General features: G+C 44.3%; 1 protein-coding gene across 2 annotated transcripts in view; it reads left to right on the forward strand.

The window, feature by feature from the left end:
* Positions 1-15,601, forward strand: part of TMEM237 (transmembrane protein 237) — a 215,265-nt gene that overhangs the window by 101,869 nt on the left and 97,795 nt on the right. For both annotated transcript variants that reach the window (XM_085648985.1, XM_085648986.1), the window contains 3 exons: positions 1,235-1,426; positions 3,230-3,303; positions 5,413-5,506. In XM_085648985.1, the coding sequence (XP_085505111.1) occupies positions 1,235-1,426; positions 3,230-3,303; positions 5,413-5,506 (360 nt within the window). The remainder of the gene's footprint in view (positions 1-1,234; positions 1,427-3,229; positions 3,304-5,412; positions 5,507-15,601) is intronic.

Consider the following 15,601-nt stretch of genomic DNA (forward strand, 5'->3'; position numbering starts at 1 on the left):
TTGCGCCCTAATTTTCTAGTATTCCTAAATCTCTTCCTCATGCATCTCTTCGTTCTCTCACCCTACTAGTTCTCAATGTTAGATTTGTGAAATTCATATTCTGCTTACAATTCAAGCTATTAATGCATTAATTCTTACTCTGATTTATTGAAAGTCTTAGCTGCTGTTCTTCAATTCCTACTAGTCTCTAGGCTTTTATTCGGTCACCGATCCAGCCACTCTTTAGGACATTTATTTTTTAGTGACCCTTTATTTCTTATATCGCTCCTCATCTTCTCTCCCCCTGTTGGCTCCCTTGTTCATATCCATTTTCAATTGCACTTTCTAAGCACTTCATTAAAATGTAACCAAGGTGTTATCCTTTTATCTATCGCCTTTGCTATCTCTTTATATCTGATGTTGCTCTCATTTCTTGCAGTTCTGTCTTGTTACTTGTCCACCACGCTCCAATCTCTCTTACAGATCTATTCTTTAAATGAACACAAATTCAGGGATTATCCCGGTTTCTGTTGGTGGGCAGCAGAATGTCTCTGCAAGTTAAGTGTTTGCAGCGGACATCTGTGTCACATGTAGGTCACTAATTCGACTGCCGACAGGGCCAATTCAGACTACCCTCCTTTCAAGGTAGGTAAAATACATAGTGAACCATTAAATAGGGTACTACTGGCCCCCATTATCTATAGAAATTTGAAGAAATAAAACTGCAGAGTTAAAGTGTTAGATAAAAATAAGTATTGTTGTTATTGTTCTTAGTTTTAGTAGAAATAGTATTAGCCTTGCAGAACTTACCTTCCTTGACCACTTCTTACTCTTACAAAAAATCACCTCCTCTCTGTCTTGTAGTCTGTGATTATTTCCTTTAATAATAATGTTTATTTCCTTTGACTATAATGCTTGTTTACATGTTGTCTTGCTTCAATACATAACTTTTGTAATCTTGTCTGGAATTTTTACAAATTTTGAATTCTTAAGTGCAGTGTTTTATCAGATATGCTTTCTGAATTAAATGAAACACGTTTTTTCTGCATTTGTGTTTGCATCTAAAAAGGCCGCCATCTGAACTTTCAAATGTTTACAAATAAGAACCATGGTTTTAGTCCACTTTCATAGTCAATTGCTTTCCTCATTTAAGGGGCTTTAGAACATCTAAATTGAAGTTGTGAAAGTGATAGTCCTGACTGGAAAGGCACAGCTTCATGCAGTACTAAGACCTAACTGCTTCTGTTCCCTTCAGGGTTATTGGCCTGTATGCGAATGGCTTCCTCGCCGGATATGCAGTGTGGAATATTATTGTGATCTATGTTCTGGCCGGTACTGCGTTTTCAAGCCTCCCAACTCTATTACAGTTTTACAAGACCTTGGCGTATCCTGCTCAATCCCTGCTTTACCTCCTTCTGGCTTTAAGCACAGTTTCAGCCTTTGACAGGTAAGATGTATGTGCTGTTGTGTGGGTATGATGTGAAAAAGAAAAATAGCTCGAGCGGGACAAATGTATGCAATAAATGTATAAGCCCGCTTATTATTTGTGGCTTCTGTCAGAGTGACTCGCCTGCTGTGGTTATTTCTATTTTTTAAGAAAAAGGGGAGAAATATAATTTTAACTCCATATTAAAAAGGAATTGCTGAGCCGAATCTGGGAATGCACAATTTATTTTGGGTGGGTATGATGTCCTTGATATCTTGACATGTTTACCAAATAGACAAAAATAATTGAGGAACTCCTAGTGAAATCCGAATAGTTCTTAACTAGTTTTTGACACCTTATCTAATTCATATCATCCATTCACCTGCCTCTGCTTCTTCTGCCCCCGCTTCAGTGCTAAACTTTACTACCGGGCTATCTGTTGAAAAAGCTCCAGGTAGTCCAAAATACGGCAGCCAGACTCCTTCTGGGTATTTCCACCAGAAATAGTGTGCGTCATCATTTGCTTCACTACACTGGCTTCCCGTAGTCGAAAGAGTAAAATTTAAATAGTTGGTTCTGGCCCATCATGCTCTTCATGGCCTCGGCCCTTCTTACTTGCAGAAACGATTCTCCTTTTATTTTCCCTCTCGACATCTGCGATCTATGTCCCAATGCCTCGCTCAGGTCCCTCGTTTCAAATTTCAGAGGCTAGGAGGAAGCTCTTTTGCTCGGAAGGCTGCCGTTGCTTGGAACGCCCTTCCTCTTGCCTTACGTAATATTCAGGACCCAGTGGTTTTCAAGAAGAACCTGAAAACACACCTCTTTGTTTAAAGACCATTCTTTCACCCCTCACGGCTCCGTGCCGGGACACTCGTGAGTATCCGTTCGCGTTACAAATATAAGTAACATAACATAACATAACATAACTACCAAGGAAGAATGTGCATTTGTGTGCTCTGTACAGTCCAGATCATGGTTTAACACAACATTAACATCAACCCATCATGACAACTGTTTTTTGTTTTAAATGTTCTTATATTATATGAATGCACACACATCTAACTTAAAAGGCTGCCCTCTTGCGATGATATAGTAGGATGTAGAACTCGGCCAAAGCATAAAGCTGTTAACCTCTTGTAAAGCAGTTTCCCTTTTGTTGAAATATGGAGGCTTATGCTTGACATGACAGTGATATGGTGAGACATGGTTGGGAGCTATAACAACTTTCCACCAATAGGGCCGCACTACTTTGTACAACAACTAGATACGTTCTGTGTTGCAAAACATTTACAAATCGGTTCCCTCAAAGTAGAGATACCCAAATCGCCTTGTCTGTAAAAAGAGACTGATTACATCTCAGAGGCTCTATAGTCCCTGGCTAATTTTCTAGTCAGAAGATATTATAGGCTAGAGTTTTTGCCTTTGTGGGGACACTATACATAATCAATTCCTGACTATCATGCATCCATTTTCAAGCTCCCACAAATATGCTTACAATATTATGGTAAGGGCCTATGAATTACATCATTTAAATTTGATAGACTGACATGATATGTGGCTCCTCCGTTTCCATAGCCCTGAACTATACAAATGATGTGCAAGATGCATCTGGTAATTGTAAACTGGTCTCAGTCTTATAATTATTTGCATTGTCTGTGTGGTTTGTTATGCATTGGTTTTGGTGCGATTATAAAAGTTGTTTATATGTGTTACATTTATATGGAGGATAAATGCTATCTAACATGTGAGATATTATATAAGAAATATGATTATAACTGGCTTCACATTCATAAATGAAGGTGTTTTTGTCTGCTTTATTCCTAGAATTAACTTGGCCAAGTCGTCGGAATCAGTAAGAGGATTTCTTACCCTGGATCCTACAGCTGTGGCTTCACTGTGTAGGTTTTACTATGTTTTAGTATGGCTGCAAATGTGACATATCACAGATTTAATATGTATGACAGATGATGCTAAGCACGCCAAGTTTAACATTCTTTCTTCTGAAAAATGACCTAGTATCTAACTCTAGTACATAAAAGCAAGTTGAACGTTGCGTGGTGCTGAAGGACTTCCTGCTCAATGTGATCTTTAAAAATATAAACATCCTCCCTGCCTTTGCCCACCAAATTATCAGTTGCAGTTGCCAGCAAAAGCTATTCTGCTCCTAAAGCTCTCCTTACGTAAGGGCCAGAGTCACAAAGCCATTTGTGCTTTTTAATCAGTTTTGCGAGCACGCAACATGGCTCTTGTTACATCTTCCAGGCATTGATAATTGGTGATCTAGCAGTTGTAAAACCATAACCATTGTATGCCGCAAGTGTGGGAAATTAATAGAAACCCCTTTGCAACAGGTGGGAAGTGGGCAGTATATGCCCTCCTTTAGCTTGAAAATTGGTGAACACAGGAGTTTGTTGGCTTTCAAAAACTCCTATCTAGCACCTTCATATGCTAAAACAATCAGACCTGTACTCCAGCAAAGGGTTAGAGTAACCCCCTTGGCAGGATGTGAAGGGGAATGGATCACCCACAAGCTTGGGGGCTGGCGGGGGGCAGAGGAGGTGCAAGGAAATGGTTTTCCGATGGAGGAGAAAAAATATATATTGCCACACTAGGCTGCCTTTCAGTAGTGCATAATTGTACAGTGGGTAAAATTGCACTTTGTCCTCAGCAGGTCTGTTTGGTCAGATTTATTGCACTTAAACCCATGATGTTTCATACTTGGTAGGAAGTTTGTCCTAGTACTCCAGAGTATTATTTTTAAAAATGGTCTTCATAATCGTTCCTAAAATGGGAGGAAGGCCTGCTAGTTCAGAGTTGACACTCTGAGTTTGTTCCCAACTTCTATGTTGGAACAATGTCTGCTAAACATCATATAGTTAAAAAAATAAAGCACACCTGATTTGTGAAAACCCCACATTGAGTGAATTCCAGCTGTCAAATTAACTTTCATTCATCACCTCACACTTTTTATTTCTTTTCTTCTCAGTACCCAATATCTTAAGACATCATTGCTATCAATAATTTATAAAAAGAAAAAAGGCATTGCTGTGTAAATCTGTTACAAAAACACATTGGGAATTTCTGCTCTTTTTGCATTGCCTGTAGGTTGTTTATAAATAAGTAACTCTGCTTATCACTCGAAATATAATTTACACAAAAGCAAGACTTTATCAAAGTAACTTGTAAAACAGTATGACATTGTCAATTTAGCTTAATTATTGCTAATTAATTTGCACAGTTCGGTACCTTTGTTATACCAAGGCCATCACTTCCTTCCCTTCATAGGCATTACGGATCAGTATTTCCTGCCCCCTTTATGTGCGTTTAGATTTTATAAATGTGATGCTTAATGTCCAATAAGCAAAATGACTGTCAGATTCTGGGTGCTGAGCTAAAAGCGTCATACAGAGGTATACAGGTGCACAAAATGCTTATAAAGGTTACACTTTCTAAGCGTACTTGGTGGAAGTCCATCCTAAACGCAAATACTTGACGTTTAGCTCAATAAATTCATAGGTACCTTTTCAAAGTTTGTCACGGTATGATTCAGGTAAAACACAAAAAATTAGAAATCAATATATTAGAAATTTAAGTGATTTGTACAAAGATTATTTGCTGATAATTTTGCCCTGAATAAAATTAGATGATTAAAAAAAATAGTGAATGGTCATTGCGGTGGTAAGCATGTCCATAAAAATATTTTTTTATATATGCAACTTTTGTTCAGGTATACATAATATTTATGTATGTATGTACCAAATTGGCGGAAACCTAGCCAAAAGACTCTGAGCGGAGTGTATGGTCTAAGACGAGCATAAAGTCAACGAGTAGAGAAAGCTGGGTTGTGGATGGGTAATGCATTGTGATGTAGTTTTCTTGACACTATTGACCTAGTTCCTGGTGTTCCGCCAAATGCTGCAACATGCTGTTCAGTTTAGTTGTAATTAAGTAATTGATGGCAATTTTGTGTATTCCATCCTGACTTGTTGTCTTTTGTCTTTCTTCAGTGTACTTTGTTGCGCTTGTCCTGACGTTGAGCCTGCAGATGACGAGTGATCGCATCAACTTATACACACCCCCATCACAGAATGGCAGCCTCTGGTAGGATATCAGAAACTCTTTTCCCTTACCTTCATACCATCTGCCCATTTCCTTGTACAGTCTTAATCTTTCCCCCTCAGTAGCCCTCAAAACCACAGAAGTAGATTCAGGTGGCAGGAGAAGTTATAGACTGAATCAGGAATGACAGATACTGAGGGAAAACTATGGCTCCTGTTTGTTTTCCCACTCACCTTTCACCTATTATAAACAGTCAAAATATGCAGGTGATAACAGGCTTGTAAATGGGGAGAAAATGTGAAAATGATTGCCGAAACAGCATTTCCATGTATTGGTGCCAATTTGTCTTGGGCCAGTGTTCTTGCATCATTGAATTCAAATACTTGCAATATCTGTTCTTCTGTGTACAGAGATATGACAATTTCGGACACGTACAAAGGGTTCGAATGGGCCAAAATTGCCTTTAGTCTGCGTTAGAGATAGTCATACTTAGAAATGTTTTAAATAGCTGCAGAAGCCATTGACACAGAGTACTTTGCACCGTTTGTGCCAATTGTGAATGTATATACCCTTGAATGTAGCATTGGCGAGTGCCCTTAGTCAGAAGATTGTTTTCAGCCCTCAAGAACCGCAGAGTGACCTGTCATGTGGCTCTATATATGTCATAGTAGTATGTCAAATACGGTCCTGGCAATGGTTATGACCTTCACCTGTTCTCCACTCCTGTGCCTCCGATCTTCAGCCTGCCCTCTTCTTCCAATCCTACATTTTTACCAACACAACTTTGCACTCGCTTTTTCCACTCACTCTTGGTTGTCCAAGTTCTTCATTATAAGGTTTCCATTGACAATAAAATACATATCATTGCCTTTAAATGGATAAGTTACTTACCTTCCGTAATGCTCTTCTGGTGATTTCTCGATCTGCTCACAGATTCCAGAACTTAAAACTATTCCTGGACACTAGACTGGATCCACCATTCTTTAAAGCAATTGTTCCCATACGCCGCAGGTGTTGCCATCAGACTCTGATGACCTTGTGTCACCCTAGAAGTGACAGTAGGGCAGGTGTACAGTGTGAAATCTGTGGTTAAATAGAGCATTCACTAGAAAGAGCGTTACTGAAGATAAGTATCTTGCTCTTCTGATGGATACTGCAGATTCTGGACTCAAGTTAAAAAAAAGCCCTGCAAGAACAACAGACAGAATAACCCACTCTGTGGACTTGCCTGTTAGGGCAGTAGTGCTTGGTGAATATTTGTACCAATGCCCATGTTGCATCTTGACAGACACCCACAACAGGAACTGCCTTTGCCGATTCTGTTGCATGGGCCTTAAGTCTGGTAGAATGGGCCTGAAAGCCTCCGGAATCTTCTTTGTTAGAGTGTAGAGTGTCTTTATGCATAGGACAATCCACTTAAACAGTCTTCTTCTGTACCACCTTCTTTTTTTTGCACTGTCACAACCCATGAAGAGCTGATCATCATCATGATACTCCTGCATATGTTCTCTGTAGAAGCCAAAAGCTGTCTTGGGATCAAGCCATTGGAGTCTGTCCACCACTTTTGAGGGACGTGGCAGAGATAAAAACCCAGGTAGGGTGATTGATTGTCCCATGTAAAAGGGCAAAACTACTTTAGGCAGAGTGGTGACCCATTTCCTCCGTACCAGTTGGTCGGCAAATGTTATGTTATGTTATGTTAAAATGGTATTTATAGAGCGCACGGCTACTCAAAAAGAGTGTCCGGGCGCTTTTATTTAAGATAGACTACAGTATGGTAACATAGCACTTTAAAGAGAAAAAGTGACACAGACAGAAAGAAAAACAACGAACAAAACAGAACCTACTGAATAAACAACCAGGATTTAAGATCCTTTCTAAAAGCTAGTAAGCTGGTGGCTCCCCGCAGTGTAAGAGGCAGAGAGTTCCACATCTGTGGCGCCAGTAGTCCAAAGGAATGACCTCCCAAGCGCGCTCTCATTACTCGCGGGACGGACGCCAAAAACAGGTGTTCTGATCTCAGAGAACGCGCCGGTCGATAGAAGGCAAGTCTCCTTTGGAGGTACTTAGCTCCCGTCGCATGGAGAGCCTTATATGTCAGGGTCAAAGCCTTAAAGGCAATCCGCTTGCGGATTGGAAGCCAGTGCAGGGTCTGGAGCAGGCCCGCAGCACTGACACGTCTGTTCAAGCCAAAAATCGCTCTCGCCGCAGCATTCTGCACAATTTGGAGCCGCTGTAGCAGGTAGTCTGGCAGGCCCAGGTACAGAACGTTAGAATAATCTAGCCTGGAGCCTATCAGAGCCTGCACAGTCAGCCTCCTGTGCTCCTCCGATAAGAGGGGAAGAAACCTCCGTAGCATCCTAAGGAGGCCGAAGCAACTGCCCGACACCCCCAGGATCTGAGACTTCATAGTCAACCCCTTGTCCATCTTAACCCCCAGGTTCTTAGCCATTTGGGATGAGCCAGTTGGGGGGAACATATTGGTAGGCCACCAAGCCTGCCAGTCTGGCTCCGTGTCGCACCCAAAGAAAAGTACCTCGGACTTATCGGAATTGCACTTGAGGCTGTTCAGTTGGAACCATTGAAACACAGCCCCAAGGCAATCCCGGATACTCTTCCCATCAAAGTCTCCTCCTCTCTTGCACGAGAAGAGGAGCTGGGTGTCGTCTGCATAGGATACGATCCGGGCCCCAAACGACTCCGCCAGCGTCGCCAGAGGGGTCATGAAGATATTAAAAAGGGTCGGGCTCAAAATAGAGCCCTGAGGGACCCCGACTCCCAGAGGCGGCATCACGGCGGAATCAGGCGAGGCCCAGACCATTTGCCGGCGGCCCGTTAGAAAGGAGGAAAACCAACTAAGCACCGTCCCCCGTAGTCCAATCTCATAGAGTCTTAAGAGAAGACCATCATGGGGGACGGTGTCAAAAGCCGCCGACAAATCCAGCATCACCAAGACAATGATGCACGCAAGTTCCATTGCCAGTGTGTTCACTACACTGACACGGAGTGCAGAAGTGATAGCAATAAGAAAAAACTTTCTGATGGTCAGGAGCCTCAAAGGACATCTATGTATGGGATCGAATTGCCTGTTCATGAGAAAAGTGACCAAAATAATAAATGCATGACCACATGTGATTTCGAAGAGGGAAGGCTAGTTTGGCAAACAAAAAGACTGAAATGACTGGCATGTATCCTTTTAACTGCACCCCTCAAAGCCTTGCTGAACTAACTACAAAATAAACACAATAATCTGATATCTTGGTCTGTTAGGGTTTGATCCAGTGATCTGGGACTAATCATTTTCTACAGACAAGGCCCAATTACATTACCCAACAAGTCCCTTCATGCTGGTTTAGTGAATTACTAAGTAAAATACCAAACTTACCAAAATCCAATTTGTATCTTCATTTCTAATATACCAATTATGGCGATGCGATCTTTATATAGTTGACAGGGTTTGGCAAACTAATACTTGGTTCTAAAATACTCATACACTAGTAAAACACCTCTAATAAAGACAGACTCATTTGTATATTTATAATGTTTATCTAAATAATGTGAAATAAATGCTCATCAATACCAAAATATAGTACAAATCATAGATTATCACAGAGTAACAATATCAGAGAAATAATGATAAAACACATTTCATTCGACAGTGCATAAAGGAGTGGAAAGGCGAAGAGACAAAGATTCGCCAAGACCGGGCCCAAGTTATACTGATCGCCACGGATTGGCCAAGAAGGGTGTGGTACACAGATCTTCTCCACCTCTCCTTGTGCCCTCCGCTCCGTCTCCCTCTGAGGGCAGACCTCCTCTTGCAGTCGGAGGGGCAGGTTCTACACCCCCACCTCCAGAGCTTACACCTTCATGCCTGGTGATTGAACGGGGCAACCTGAGTTCATTCTCTCTCCCGCCTGATGTGGTGGATGTTATTTTATCGGCCAGGCGACACTCCACCAAGTCCATTTACTCCTACAGGTGGTCTAAATTTGCTAAATGGTGTGGAGAGAGATCCATTGACCCTTTAAAAGCTCATCTTTCTGATGTGCTCCAGCTTGCTCTTTCCTTGGCTCAGCAGGGCTGTGCTGTGGCCACGGTCAAGGGCTATCTTTCGGCCTTATCGGCTTTTCTATGCCTTCCTGATCAACCGTCTCTATTTAAATCTCTGGTTGTACTGAGGTTTATCAAGGGCCTTACAAATATGTTTCCTCCCACTCTCTTTGTAATGCCACAGTGGGACCTTAATCTTGTCTGATGGGGTCCCCGTTTGAGCCTCTTCATAGCTGTCCTTTGAGGCTGTTGTCCTTTAAGGTGGTCTTCCTTGTAGCCATAACCTCGGCATGGACGGTGAGTGAGCTTCAGGCTCTTAGTTCTAAACCCCCTTTTCTTACATTACATGCTGAAAGGATGGTTCTCAGGACCAGGGCTGCTTTCCTGCCAAAAGTTGTTACTCCATTTCATTTGGGGCAGTCCATTACTCTCCCTGTTTTTTATCCACCTCCTCATCCTTCCAAGAAGGAGGAAAGACTTCATCGCCTGGATCCAAAGAGGGCTGTGAGTTTTTATTTGGACAGAACGAAAGACTTTCGTCTGGACGATCAGCTCTTCGTTGGCTATGTGGGTCATTCGAAAGGAAGAGCGGTGCACAAGCGCACTTTGTCGAGATGGATTATCCTTGCCATCAAGATCTGCTACGCCCTGGCTGGTAAGACTCCTCCTGAGGGTATTAGAGCTCATTCAACTAGAGCTAAATCATCTACATCTGCTTTGGCCCGGGGTGTTCCTGTGGCAGATATTTGTAAAGCCGCGACTTGGGCCTCCCTCCATACTTTCGCAAAGCATTATTGCTTGGACTCTGAGATGAGGAGGGAAGGCCACTTCGCGCGCTCTGTCTTGCAAGACTTTCTGGTATAGGAAGGTGGACACCCTCCTCCGGGAGTGGGGACTGCTGTGGGAATCTATTCACAAGGTGAGGAATCCACTGGCAGATGTATCCATCAGAAGAACAAGTTACTTACCTTTGGTAACGCTTTTTCTGCTGGATACAGTATCTGCCTGTGGATTCCTCACTGGCCCACCCGCCTCCCCGTTGTCCACCTTTGTATACCTTAAAAGTTGTCTTGCTTGAGATGTTGTTACTCTTTCTTGTATATTGGTAGGAAATGCTTGTTTTATTTAGCTTTGCTTTTCCTTGTATACTTTGTGTATATGATTGTATACTGTGTATACTTTGTATCTGTCGTTGGTCCACCTGTGCGCCTCGGAGGCACGGAAAAAATGGGTGGAACTGACGTCATCACGCCGACGTGGCTCTCTTATGGCTCCGGTGACGTCATACGGAGTCGCGAGCGGAGCTGATGCATTATGACGTCGTCCACGTCGGCGTAGAGAGCTGGGGAAAAAAGTTCAGTGGAATGCTGGCGCAGGGGATATTCACAAGGTGAGGAATCCACAGGCAGATACTGTATCCACCAGACAAAGCGTTACTGAAGGTAAGTAACTTGTTCTTTTCTTTTGTCAAGAAGCATTTGCGGCCTACTTCAGTGTTTTCAAAAGTACACGCTTGCGCAGTAGCATTTTTCATTTTAGGCTCTTTTCCACATTAGTTTTCACCGCAAACTGTTAATAAATGTTACTGAGGATTCAATACGAACAGGTTTTATTTCGCGAAAACTCTGCTCCATCAGGATCAAGATTATTGTCTCTACACCTGACCACCAACTTTTTCAGCACACAGAATAAATGGATTTGGTCAAGGTATGTTTGGCTGTGAGGATCCCATCCACCAACTCAGATGACTTATCAAAACTGCTCAGTTATCATCATTCAGTCTCCACATATGGAGGTGTAGAATGTAGAGATTTGAGTGCAGGGTACTGCCCTGTTGCTGAGTAGCAGGATCTTCCAAAGCAGTAGTGAAATGAGAGGGCAAATGATCAGGTCCAAGAGATATCAGTACCACACTCTCCTGGCCCAGTCTAACTATCAAGATGCCTTGGGCCTGGTCTGTCCTCACTTTCTTTTGAACTTGAGGCCGGAAAAGTAAAATCGGGTCATGCCCCCTACCAGCTAGGATGCTGAATCAGAGCAGTTTGGGAGGGGGGGGGGGGGGCTTGTTAATGTAAGGGAGGATGTAGAAGACTGTTGTCCTTGTTTATGTGAATGGCTTCAACCGCCACCACATCCTCTGGGGCTGTGCAAGGCTTGAGTTGGCTGTTGAACTGGCTGTGAGAGCGGGCATTGTCTGTATGCCAGTTCCTTAGTGGAGCTCCTGAACTTTCTATATTGTTGATGAAATTGGCAGGCTGGTGAGAGAAACCTGTTTACTAGTTTTTGAGATATTAAAAGAAATCCAAATTTGTATATCTAGAGGCGCGAAGCCTCCACGAATACTAACAGTCTTGTGCGGAGATCTGATTGGCTGTCAACACTTCATCCAGGAAATATTGGTCAGCCACCTTGGGACTCGGACTCAGCTGAGTTCCAAAGAAAAATATTAAAAAAAATTAGAAAGGTGTAGGGCAGGGATAGACTGGTGCTGGGGTCCCCCAGGGACCTCACCAGGGCGAAAAAGCATTTTAAAAAAACTCAAATTGCTGTGAGATCGTGAAGATTCACGGCAAAAATAAAACAAAAAAACAAGCCGGGTCTCCCACGTTTGTTTAAACATCAGCCCCCAGCTAGGCCAGATCTCGGGGGCAAGCGTATATTAAATATCGGAGGATTCAGGATGCAAAATAAGTAACTATGAAATATACATAAAAAGAAAAATGATTGTTCAGTGGAGAAGCGCCTAGAAGCGATTTGTGATGCATCCATGAGGCCAATGCAGCCCCTACGGACTGCTGAGACAGTACTGGGCACTTCAGAAGAGTAAAGTAACTACAATACTACGTGTCACCGTCGGCGCAGTGGGAAAGCAATATTGAAATATGCATGGATAAAAAAAATTGTGTTAAGAACCTGTGTTGGTAAAATGACATGTTGGTGACCCATTCTGATCCCCAACAAAGTCTCATAAATAGTCCCAGAGCCCCCCTACCCCCGCCATCTCTCTGGGAGGCTGCGGTATTATTGTGGACCCCAGGCAGCCCCTCTCTGTTTTCCTGTGAAGCAGCTCATGCGTGCAGGATGTTTGCCGCTTGGATGTAGGTTGACAAGCTGCCTTTCATCGCCCCAGATTTCAAGAGTTTTAGACTATGGGAGAGGGGCAAGAAACTATGGGAGGTCGGCAAGTAACAATGGGAGGGTGGCAAGTAACAACTCAACTGTAGAGGGAGGGTTTGGGGCAAGTACAAAGAACAGGCAAGGAAGGAGGTGTGAAATGGAGGGACAATGGGCAAGCAAGTATGCAGGAGGGGACAAAGGGAAAGCACAAACTAAAGGGGAGCAAGCAACGACGGCGGCAGAAGACAAAAATAATTCACGCAGGTGCTCTCTTTTTCCCTTTTTATGTTCTGATCTTAGTTGAAAAACGGTTCACCACATTATAGCCTACAGCTCAAGATCAGTTCCACAGGTATTATGAAATTCTGCGACCGCAGCGATTTTCACATAATTGTGCATTCGGCACGTAATCAATTATCTGCTGCATAATCTACAGATTTTTTTTAAAAAATCTACCCTGCTCTTTCCCTCGTCCGTGGTTCCGGGACTTGGACAGTATGGCGACCAAGTTCCTATGGGGTGGCGGTAGGGCCCGTCTGGCCCTCGGCGAGTGCCGGATTCCATCACATGATGGAGGTATGAGCATGACCGACCTCTACTTATACTACCTTGCGACTCGGCTCCTGGTGGTCCATGACTGGTTCTCGGGCAGCTGGGGCGACCCGTCCTATAGGCTGGAGGTACAGATGCTGGGGTTCCCTTCTATTCAAAATATGCTCTACGGGGCGCGGCTCCCTCGGTCGCTTCCAGATGTTGTGCGGGCTCCCGTTTTGGCCTGGCGTGCGGCTCTACGGCATACCCGGTGGTCGGGGAGGCTGACCCGCGTTACACCTCTCTGGCATGGCACCTGGCTGCAGGAGGTTACGGGCCTGGAGGGCGTTCGAGCGTGGGACCTCCTTGGGATCATCCTGCTTAGGCGATTTGTGGCGGGGGAGTCGTATGTGCTCCTTCTGGGAGCTTCAGGCTCGCTTCTCGTTGTGCCCCTCGCAGTTTTACAAATATCTTCAGCTGCGCCACGCGGTTCGGTCCCATGTCCCGCTGGATTCGCGGATCCCTGACCATAGCCCGCCAGAAGCGCAGGTGAGGATGGGGTTTCTGGGTAGGGGGGTATCTCCTGTATTTACCGAGCCCTGGTCAACAACACCCCAACGGACTGCGAGGTCACGAAGGCACGCTGGGAGGCCTGGGTGGGGCCACTGGATGAGGCCGATTGGAGGGACGCCCTTATGGCTCCTAGGTTGATCACCTCCTCGGCCAAGCTGCGGCTCATCCAACTGTACTATTTGCACACTGCCTATCTGACCCCGGAGCGCCTTCACCGTGCGGGTCTCTCCCCAGACACTTTATGCGCACGTTGTGGGGTGGACCCGGCGGACTTCTTCCACATGGTGTGGACCTGCCCGCGCCTGGGACCCTACTGGGGCGAGATTGAGGCTGAACTAACTGAAATACTGGGGTGGGAGGTTTCCCATGATCCCAGAATGGCTCTGCTGGGGATAACGGACGGTCTGGACAGTTCCCGTCATGAGAAATGTTTCCTCACTACTGCTTTGGTGGTGGCGAAGCGAGATATTGCTGCCGCCTGGAAGCGACACAGGAGCGCACGATGTATTCAGCACGGGGCTGCCCCAAGAAGTTTCGCAGAGTGTGGGGGAAGTGGCTGGTGGTATAATTTAAAGGTGTCATTGCGGGTGGGGGGAGTGCTGTGGTCGGGGAGGGGGCGGGAGGTTGTGCTGCTGAAGGTCACTGACTGTATCCACTGTCTTTTGATGCCAGTTCACTTGGACGGTTGTCCATATATTTTTGTATGTTTATTTGCAAAAAAAATAAAAATGTGCTTATCAAAAAAAAAAAAAAATCTAGCTCAAACAGATCAAAAGTTACAAAAAATATGACAACTTGGGTCCTGCGCACTAGAGCACTTTTTGCAAAGGTTGACTGATCATCTTTAAGTTGCTTATTGCTGAATTTGGGTGTTAAATTATGGAGGGGAGAGGGAGCCCTTCTGGGACGGAGTTGGCAGAAGCAAGTCACACAGGAAAAGGTATGTGCGTTTAACTTTCTCCTTAGCTGAGAAGGGCATTAAGTGCAGGGGTACAATTCATAGCACAACATCAAAGACAGAGCTTGGTCCCATGTGAGCAGCGTTGTTGCATAAGGCAGAGATGTGAGCCGCAGAGACTAGGCTGACATCCCTCTACATATGTGAACATTTAAGTCCTCAAAGTCCAGCTTACTATAGCATGCAGCGCCATCCCATCAGGCTTCAAGGCGCTTTTCTGCGTGGAGCAATTTTTGACAGACATTCAACATCTTTAACAGAAGGAGTGCACCCGGATGCATCTTTTAGTAAATGAGACCACCCTACAAAAAGAAGTCTGAGACTGGAGAGGCAGTGTGTGGTGATGGGAAATATTTATTCACCCAAAAGAGACTGAGTGCATGGGTCACTCTCCCAACAGACATGTGGAGGCACACTCAGTAAATGAATTTTCACAAGAGCACAAAGCCAGCAGGGGTGAAGCTGGTGACCTTGTGCTTTGGAATGCAGCTGGAGATGGGCAGAGGGTGCCAGGGGCCCCTGTCTATTGCCATAGCCCCGGTTTCTCTCGTCCAATGCACACTCTCATGGAAGAGTGAAAAGACAAGTAAGGCATATACTTAGCTCCATGTTTCACGTGCCAAAGGATGATGTCACTGAGTGCAGATGACCTGTAGCTTCTGAGTTGCATACAGACTCACAAACACACATACATACACCTACACACACACACACGAAGTTACAGGGGTGTGCACACACACACAACACAACACATGCACACATGCAGGAACAAACAAACACCAGAAACACAAGGCTATACAGGCAAACACACCTACATATATACAGACAGTTGCACATACACACAGATGGGTGCACAAACACCTAGAAACATGCACACACACACACCAGAAGCTCAAACATATACA

This window comes from Triturus cristatus, chromosome 3_2, assembly GCF_964204655.1.
Source record: "Triturus cristatus chromosome 3_2, aTriCri1.1, whole genome shotgun sequence".
Lineage (NCBI taxonomy): Eukaryota > Metazoa > Chordata > Amphibia > Caudata > Salamandridae > Triturus > Triturus cristatus.